The 10,364-nt window shown below is 31.9% G+C and overlaps 1 protein-coding gene across 1 annotated transcript; it reads left to right on the top strand.

The window, feature by feature from the left end:
• The first annotated feature begins 204 nt into the window (after positions 1-204).
• Positions 205-645, top strand: LOC117180438. Its single transcript, XM_033372936.1, has one exon. The coding sequence runs from the start codon at positions 205-207 to the stop codon at positions 643-645; it is 441 nt and encodes a 146-aa protein (XP_033228827.1).
• The last annotated feature ends 9,719 nt before the right edge of the window (positions 646-10,364 follow it).

Genomic DNA, 10,364 nt, shown 5'->3' with positions numbered 1-10,364 from the left:
ACTCGATAATGTGTATGGAGTGAGAAAATTAACGAAAGATAGATTAATGATTGGAGATTCTCAGATAAATTTCGGCCAGAACTATATACATGTGGGTAATTTAAATATTCCCAAAAGTAAAGCTTGCTTGAACATTTATTTAAAAAAAGTACCTCAACAGTCCTCTACGACTCCCAGTGATTTTGAAAATTATAGACAGACTGAATGCACTCAAAAATAGACGCTAAGAAGCTGCAGTTGGTGAAGGAGCTACATAAGCCAGCTAGACGAAATTACCAACGTCGACATCTCGATACTCGTGGCATTGATGAGACCTGGCAGGGTCATCTTGTGGAAATGCAACCATACGAGAGAGTAAACAAAGGATACAAGAACATTCGAACTGTAATTAACACATTTTCCACATTTTCCTGGGCTGTTCCCGTTAAATCCAAGAAGGGTGAAGATGTAGTTGCAGCCATGGAATCTGTACTTTATGAGGGACGCGTAGCGAAAAATTTACATATTGATAGAGGAAAAGAATTATACAATTCGCAATTTGAATATCTTATGAAGCGATACAAGAAAAATTTGTACTCGACAGTTATTAATGGAAAAGCATCAATTTGCGAGCCATTTAATCGTACTTTAATGAATAAAATGTAGATGCAATTTGACTTACAGGGGAATTACAAATGCATAGATATTTTGAAAGATTTAGTTTCATCTCACAACAATACTATGCATCACACTATTCGAATGAAACCAAAAGATGTTACTAAAGAAAATAAGAAAAAATTGTTGTTTAATGTATACAAAAATTACAGTATAAGACAAACAGTTGAGAAAACGAAATTTAAAGTTAGGGATAAAGTGCGTATCAGTAAATTTAAGCATGTTTTTGAGAAAGACTACACACCGAATTGGACAACTGAAATATTTACTGTAAGCCATGTTAAGAATACTGAACCAGTGACGTATATGCGTAAAGATTATCAGGGTGAAGCTATTGCAGGTAGTTTTTATGAGCAAGAATTAGTCAAAGTTAGACATCCAAACATTTAGCTTGTTGGAAAAATATAGAAAAAGCGAGGAAAACAGCTATTTTTAAAATAGTTAGGTTTCGATGACTCACACAATAGTTGGATAGCTAAGTCTAGCTTGTCAGTATCTTTTGTATTAATTTTATGTTTGTTTCTGAATAAAGTTGATTATTTTCAAACACATGTACCTTTTTTACTTACACATCTACCTACTGTTAATCTAGTAAATGAAAAAGGCGAACTTAGTTTAAATTACATTTTTATTCAGATATGTCTTACAAACAAAATACATGAAATTTTTTATTTATAAAGCTACCATTCGCGCATCTGAGTTCTGGTAATTTCTCAATCACTTCTTTACATACATTTTGGTTATAAAAAGTAATCATTTCAAGAAACAGAATTTCAAATCGCTTGAGATTAGTAAATATAACTTTTTTAATGTAAATCTTTACCGTCTGAGTTGTAGAAGATGTCGGAGTTATATTTATGTCTCATTTGGTTCAAAAAAGGCATGTATAGGCACAATTCTAGTTGATGTGCAAATAATATAAGTAAATCTTTAACGTCTTACTTTAAACTTGTATAGTTTTTTCGTATATAAGATTTTACACTTTTCACAGATGGTTATTTTACTTTAAACTAGACACTTTCGGCGATGGTTTTAATGATGATCTCCTTTATACGTTGAAACGGCATAACAATTAGTTCCAGAAGATACCGGTCGACACAAGGGCTGACTTCCTGTAGAACAGCAAACGCTGTTTCTTGCAGTACAAATGGATAATATTTTTGCGTTTCTTGAATTTGCTCCAAAGCCACTATATAATTTCCAAACGATATGGTCATGTGTATGTAGAAATTTCCACAGTCTGCTTGTTATCTTCAAGATTCACACTTTTGAATTTCCTTGTAAGAGTTTGTAAATCGGTTCGCACTTAATTGACTTGTTTTAGCTCTTGAATGTTCTTCTGGAATACGTTTAAACGACTTTTTAGCTTTTGTTGTTTTTCTTGTTTACAATCTGGCATCATAGGTAAGGTTTCCAGGAATCATGATGACGCCCCCTTCGGCAAATATCAAAGGAAAACTTTCAAGGAACACTTCTTCATCCCTGTCGATTCTTTCAAGGTTGGTGAAACATGGCAACACTGTAGATAAAGATTCCTGGAACTATGGTGACATCATCAGAATGGAAGTTTGTTTATCCCAGAAATTGTTTAACATTATATGAAATATGACGCCCCTGTCGGTAAATATCAACGGAGAACGTTTAATTAATTCAGTTCACATAGATAAGGATTCCAGGAATCGAAGATGACGTCATCAGAATGGAATTTTGTTTACCGAGAATTGTTATAATATCACGAGGATGGTTGCAGATCGTAGAAATTTTCAATGACGCGACAGTGCGATAAGGATTTAATACGTAAATTATATTATTTTTGTGTGAAAAACTTCAATTCCGGGAATAGCAGGTATTAAATAGCCTAATATTGCGATATCATATATCAAATCATCTCCTATTCCATATTTTTGGGACTGAAAAGTTCCATTCCCATGATTATTATGTATTGATTTTCAATATCGATAGTGTGGATCGGATACCTCAAAATTGTGATTCGTCAGTCAGCACAAGGAGTGAAACCAATCTTACAGCCTTCTGTGCTCTAGCCGCGAGTTTGCTATTCGTAAGGAAAAAGTGATCCAGAACGCGCCCTACCTATCTACTATTAAATAATAATAATAATGATAATAATAAAGATTAGAACAACGTTTTTTGGTAAATATCACGAACAGTAACAATATAACCGTCATCTAAAAGAAAACAGTTGTTTGGTTTCTTTCTTAGTTAGGATAAAACTTACAAACTGAACTTTTTTAATTGTAACATCGTCTCTGCCTGCGTAAAAAATAGGGAAATCGACCGTTTTTCGCTGTTTCACTGGTAATATATTCTGTTCGTGGATTCGATTCACGGCCTGCTCGAACTCTTTTCCAGAACATTTGATTGGATTCTTAATTTTTGAATGATGTTAAAAAGGAAAACTACTGATCTTATCTAAATTTCCGAATTTCAATATCCCATTTAGCAAGTGCAATAAGTTGTGAACATTGTAAATGATTGTAAAGATTTGCTGGCAGAACATCGCCTAAAACGTGTAGTCCATTGTACAATAAAAATTCGCGAAATTTGGCTGCATTCCAATCCCTGAAGTCGCTTCCCTCTCGCAGTTTGCGATTAAACTCATCAGATATAGATGAGTATGACATAGTTAAGTTTGCGTCTACTACTGCTAATACTTCAGAAGCAAACTCAGTCGATTTTTTACCACGTATCCAAAGTTTCAATAAATGCTTGATTACTCCCAAACACACTAGATGCATGTAATCAATCACAATTTGTGTCACCATTCTTATATTCAGGTCCTCTAAAAGGCAGGGTCCACTTTTGTGATGATTCGGATGCTCTCTAGGTACGAAAGCCTCGTAATTTCTTAAGGTGTCAACGTGTTCCGAAAAATTTACGCAATCCTCGTACGTACCTTTACCAAAATCACACTTACAACAAAAATAATACGCTGAAGGGTGTATCGTATTTGTTATGGAAGCTTTGGCGGGAGCATCACAAAAAATGGCATTTATAGAAACTGTAATTTTGTTGTTATCAACTGTAAAGCCAATTATTAATATATTGGACATATCTTTAACAAAAGGTTCTAAAAAGTTATTAAAGTCCTCGGTTTTTTTATTGTGGTAAATTCCAACAACAAATGGCTCAGCATAGAAGTCTGCGACTATCGAAGCTAAAATAGGCCAAAATTCTCTTTTTGAACTCTTTGACACAGAAAACCCGTCCATGTTAACATTCAGTTTTATCTCAGAAGGATAGTGCGAAAATACTTCTTAACTGAACGCTCTAAACCGGGTGAAATACCAAAGTGATATTATCGACCTTTACCCATCGGAATAATATCCTTCGATGCTGATAGTGGCGTACCCTTCAGCGTTCGACTATCTTCTGGTGAATCATGACCGTACTTTTTTTAAATAAATAAGAGTTTGTTCTCATTTATTCCACTTAATTTCCTTTCCACGACATATTCATGCAAATCCTCTCTGATGTTTTTGTCATTGGGTTTTCCATCACTATTAGTGGTATGTCTATTTTCGATTACACTGTTAGAAATGTTCGGAAAATTCCGACACATTTAAGATACTAAAGTAACTGAAATTTACGAAATTAGGTTGCTGAAAATGACATTCCGTAACTTTTATAGTAAATTGAATTCCTTGATTTCAAATCGTAGATTTTAAATTATTTATGTCTTACGGTCCAATCGTAAATCGAAAAAATAAATATGAGTCAAAAAAACATGTTCTTCGAAACTCAGATATTTATTGAATAGAAAAAATTCCTTTTGAAACTTCCTGACGTTTCGGTACACATGCGTACCTTTTTCAAAGGTTCTTAACCTGAGTTGATGATAGTTTAAAATAGTCAAACATATTAATTTTCAGTCAAAAAAAGTAACATTTCAGTCAATTGTTTAAAAAAAAATTAATTAAAATTTAGTCATTTTTAGAAGTCTCAAAAACATTTTTCGAGACTTCAATCGATTAGAACTACATTTTTTTAAATTGTAAGAGAAAAAAATTGGCGTAGGTTAGTTCGTCCGTCCTAACCTACGCCAATTTTGATTTGAAATCAATAAATATCAACGGTCGAAGAAAGGATTGATTTGTTTCATCAAATCATTTTACAAATTGAATTCCGAATGAAAGGTCAAAATAGTCGAGGTAATTTACTTCCATTTACTACGCATGTATCTCTAGTTCTAATTTAGAATTTTCGGAGGACAAGAATAGAAAATTACATTCACGTTAGAGTGTCGAAATTTTTTGTTTTTTTTTTTCAATGCGGCCAATTTCAATTAATAAAAAAATTACGTTTAAAAGATTTTGAGTTTATACAATTCTGAAAGCTTTTTTTTACTTTTCAATCCGTGCACTCTAAATTTATAAATTATTTATTGGAAAAAGGCCTTCGAAGATTACAATTCAAATATTCTGGAACACGTGTGTTCAGTTTTTAAATTAATTTTAATAATTAATCATAATCCTTTATTTAAAATTTCAAAATTAGGTCTATTAAATTGTTGGTAACATTGTTCACAAACTTGGTGCTACACATTGTAACAAATAAATACAAATACAATTTCTCGTCTTTACATTTAAAAATGGAAAAAAGGCCTAACTATTCATGTAATTTAAACTCACAGTTTTGTTTGAATTTGATTGAAAACATAATTTAAATAGTATTTTCAGAACACTTTCTGGTAAATACTTATCACTCATTGAGGCCTACCCCTATTGTACCCTATATTCAGTTAATGTACCTCAACTACTCTGTTTTATTTCGCAATTGCCTTGAATTATTTTGAACTATATTGTAGGATATTTTTAAAAATTCTAAGGAATTTTCAAATTTTTTAAAAGTTTCAAGGGACTTCAAAATATTTTAAAGGATTTTAAATATTTTGGAGGATTTAAAATTATTCTAAGGAACTTGTAAATTATTTGTAATAATTTGAAGGAATTTTAAAGATTTCACTGGATTTTGTAAGTTTTCCAAAGATTTCAATGATTGTAAGGATTTTTTTAAAGATCTCAAGGTATTTTAATAAATTTTCCAGAATTTCAAAAATATCGCCAGATTTTATAGAACTTCGCGGGATTTAATAAGATTTTAGTTGACTTGAAAGAACTTATACATGCGACGTGAGGTATTTTGTAGGGTCTTTAAGATTTGAAGAGATTACGATTTTTTTAATTTTACCCTGAATTCTGATTAATTTATCATGGAATCTTTTAATTCATCGGAATTCTTTAGAATTTTTTTAATGACTTAAATTCTCCAAAATTTAGTCAGTTCTATTTAATTCAATGGATTCTTTTTTAAAGATTTTATTGAATTGATCATGGGGATCAATTGATAAAATGGTCAAAAGATTTTAAATATTTCAAGGTTTTTTTAAATTCCTTGGCATTTTTAAGAGCTTAGAAAATGTCACGGAATTTAAAAATATACGAAAGGATTTGAAATTTTTAAGGTTTTTCATTAGAAATATTACAATCAAATTTTTAAATGATTTCAATCACTTACTGAGATTTTAAAGGATTTAAAATATTTGAAGGTGTAACAAGATCCTAAAAGTTTTCAAGGGCTTGTAGAACTTTCGAGGGATTTAAAAAATATTAAAAGAATTGGGAATATTTAAGAAAATTTTAAAAGGTTCACATATTTCTTTATGCATTTCAATAGGATTTCCAAGGGCTTTGAAAATTTTCAGAGATTTTAATATCTAATTCTTTTTAATTATCTTTAAGTTTTCTAAACTCATTTCAAATTTAATTCAATGTATTTTTTCATATCTTGTCATTTCCCTTAAATTTCTCTATATTCACTCAAGTTTTACTGAAATCAATGGAATTTTTTCGATTTTTAAAATTATTTTCAATTTATTTGAATAGTTTTGTAGTCATTCACTTTTTTGGTTAGAAATTAGTAGGATTTCAAAGATTTGAAGAGATTTGGAAATAGGTTTTAGAATTTGAATTTTTCTAAGCTGATTTCGAATTTTCTGAATTCAATTAAGTTTTTCATATTTTAATCTGTTTTAAATTTTCTGATTTTAATATTGTATATATTTTTAATAAATTGAAGTTTCTTTTTTCAATGCTAGACTTAGAATGGAACATTTTCGAAGTTTATAACCTCGACTATTTTGACATTCACTCCGAATTTAATTTTCGAATTTTTGATCGCAGTGCTTCCCCGGAATAGAGAAACAGTTCAAAGAAAAACTTATATACGATGTGTGTTCAAAAAATAAGGTGACTTTATGGTTTTCTCAAAAAATACTCATTTATTCCTTAATATTTATGTTGTCCCCTTCAAAGTAATCCCCCTCAGATATAATACACTTGTGCCGACGCTTTTTCCAATCATCGAAGCACTTCTGATAATCATTTTGTGATATAGCCTTGAGTTCTTTCAGCGATGCAGCTTTTATCTCCTCAATCGTTGAAAATCGATGTCCTTTCATGGATCTCTTCAGTTTTGGGAAAAGAAAAAAGTCACTGGGGGCCAAATCCGGTGAATATGGAGACTGAGGCATGACTGTGGTGCTGTTTTTGGTCAGAAAATCTTTCACGAGCAACGATGAATGAGCAGGTGCGTTACCGTGATGCAAAAGCCGCGAATAGTTTTTCTAAAGTTCCGGACGTTTTTTGCGTATCACCTCTCGAAAATGGCGCATAACTTGAAGGTAATACTCCTTATTGACCGTACGACCTTGTGTTAAGAATTCCTGATGCACTACGCCACGTAATAAAAAAAGACAGTGAGCAAAACCTTCACATTTGACCAAACTTAACTTGCTTTTTTCGGTCTTGGAGACTCAGGATGCTTCCACTGAGACGATTGGGCTTTAGTTTCGACGTCATAACCATCGACCCATGATTCATTCCCATTTATAACTCTTTTGAGAAAATCAGGATCATTATTGACTTCATTCAACATCTCCTGAGCGATGGTCATGCGATGGATCTTTTGATCAAAATTAAGCAGTTTTGGAACAAATTTCGCTGACACACGTCTCATGCCCAAAACGTCGGAAAAGATAGCATAGCATGAGCCAACCGAAATGTCAACATCTTCAGCAACTTCTCTGATGGTAATTCGGCGATTTTTCAACACCATTTCTTCCACTGCTTGAACGTTTTCATCTGTTGTTGACGTGCTGGGACGTCCAGGGCGAGGTTCGTCTTCGACATCCTCTCGGCCTTCTTGGAACAACGTGTACCACATTCTACATACTTTCCTTGCTCGGAGTAGACTCACCGTATGCAACTGTCAACATTTCGAGAGTTTTAGAGCACTGGATTCCATTTTTCACACAAATTTTAATATAGTCAAAACTGTGAAAATATGATCGTGACGAGTGTACCAACACAACAAAACAAAAAATTTAAAACTTGAATGTACGTAGCCGGCGAAAATTGAAAAGTTACCTTACTTTTTGAACACACCTCGTACATAGAACTCTACGGATACAAAATATGTGTTCATACGACGTTATTTCTGCCGAGGCTTCAATTGTATTCGGCGTGTTCGGAAGTTTCTCTTATGATTTGTTATTCTTGCACAACATTTTTCGGAACATCACGCGCTGAACAAACCTGGTGAGTAAAAATGAACTTGGCTAACAACAAGTTTTTTTTTAAGTCAGAGAATTTTATTGGTTAGAGAAACTGTAAAGTAGAATAAATTTGAAATATTCTCAATTTTAAATTGAAATTATTTTATTTAGTTTCTAAAATGTTCTAGGTTGAAAATTTTACAAGTTTTCGATTTTGCTCTTTGCATATTAATATGCTCAGGGAAGATGAAAAATTGGCTAGTGGGAAATTAGAGAAAATTAAAAATAAAGTTTTGTGGTAATCCTGGAATAATATTCTTGTTAGTGATTTGTTTGCCTTGTATTTATGTTTAATTTTCGCAGTCGTTTTCTCCACAATATTACCTTTTTAGTTCTAAATTTTGTTATTTGTTTGAAAATTCATCAATTTTGTTAAATAAATTCTTTTTGGTTGAAAATGAAATTTTTGTGTTGAAACTTTAACTAGTTTAATAGAAAATTGACTTATTTTCAAATCTCATACATATTTCAATGCTAAAAAGTCAAACTTAAATCTTTTTTCGTAGAAAATTCAACTTTTTTTCGCAAACTTGTCTTTTTATTTTAAAAATTCATCTATTTGATGGAAATTGCATCTTTCTTCGATAAAAATGCAACGGTTTGGTTTAAAATTCAAGAAGTTTGCTTTTATGTATTTTTCTTTTTTTTTAATTCAAATATTTTGTTAAAAAATCATATTTTTGGGTAGAAAATGCAACCATTCTCATAGAAAATTTCTTTCTCATTTAAAACTCATATGGCGAAAAGTAAAACTAAAATCTGTTCTGGATAAAAATTTAACTTTTTTTTTTATGATTCGTCTTTTTCATTTAGGAATTCATTTATCTTAGTAGAAATGGCACCTTTCTTGTATAAAAATCCAGCTGTTTGTAAACAAATTGAAACATTTTTTTTTTACAATTTCTCTTTTTTATTAAAATTTCAACTGTTTCGTTGAAGCATTGTACGTTTGCGTCAAAAGTTCAAGTATAATTTTCGTTGAAGATATCCTTCTTGTAGAAAACTTATATTTTGTTGTTAAAATGTCAAAATAAAGTTGTTTTTGGATGAAAATTCAATTTTTTTAATATGTATTTTTGGTTTAAAAATGCATCCGTTTTTGTAGAAATGTCATCTTTCTGGGATAAAAATGCTACTGTTTGATTGAAAGTTAATCTTTTCTCTATTTGAGGATACAACTTTTTTTTTAATTGGTTGAATCACTTTTTTAAGAAATCCTTTTTTTAGGCAACATTCATATTTTAGTTGAAACTTCATATTTTCTGGTTGAAAACTCAATTTTCTATGAAAAAATTACATACGAATACCCGGGCGGAAATTTAAGTCGGGGGCTGGCCATTCAACAGCTGGAGAACCCGGCTTTAAGCCGGGAGCTGGCCGGGGACCCCGACTTTAAGTCGGGCTGTGGGCGGGGCTTCTGGTCGGAATCCGGCCAGAATCCTAACGCTGAGCTGACCAGCGTATGGCCATGGAGCATGGCCAGGAGTTGGCCGGGGAGCCCGACCGTGGCCCGGACAGGATCAATCGGCACTTTGCTAGATTTAAATGTTTCGGTTTTCAATTGCATGAAGAGCATTTGTCATTGAATTAGAGGATCAATTTGATCCTTTTTTACTACAGAATTGGAGCATGTTAATATATAAAATTTCACACGCCCAGCACACAGACAACATTAACTATTTTCACGTAGTCATTGAGAGACAAAAAAAGTATTTGAAAAATGAATATTAAACGATTGCGAGAATTTTTACTTTAAATATTAATAGTTCTGTTTAGAGTAAATACATAGATTAAATTTTTAAACATTATATTACAAATAAAATTTCTAACGCTACGGGGTATCGAACCTACATATTTATACCAAAATCTAACGCCTAGCATTCGCGAGTGCTAACCACTGCGCTAATCTGACAAGTTGAAACTCGTTGAAAAAGCCATCCTCATAAGCTACAGTTCAGAAAAGTTAAAGTATTAAATTTTAATTTCTCTTTTTCTAATTATTTATTAAATCGATTACAATTTTTCTTCGTGTGATATTTTGTTTTTTTCCCGTTGTAGACTACTTGAAGATGGAACT

The sequence above is a fragment of the Belonocnema kinseyi genome, chromosome 9, assembly GCF_010883055.1.
Source record: "Belonocnema kinseyi isolate 2016_QV_RU_SX_M_011 chromosome 9, B_treatae_v1, whole genome shotgun sequence".
NCBI lineage: Eukaryota > Metazoa > Arthropoda > Insecta > Hymenoptera > Cynipidae > Belonocnema > Belonocnema kinseyi.
The sequence above is the reverse complement of the archived record's forward strand: the minus strand, read 5'-3'. Positions and strand labels throughout refer to the sequence as shown.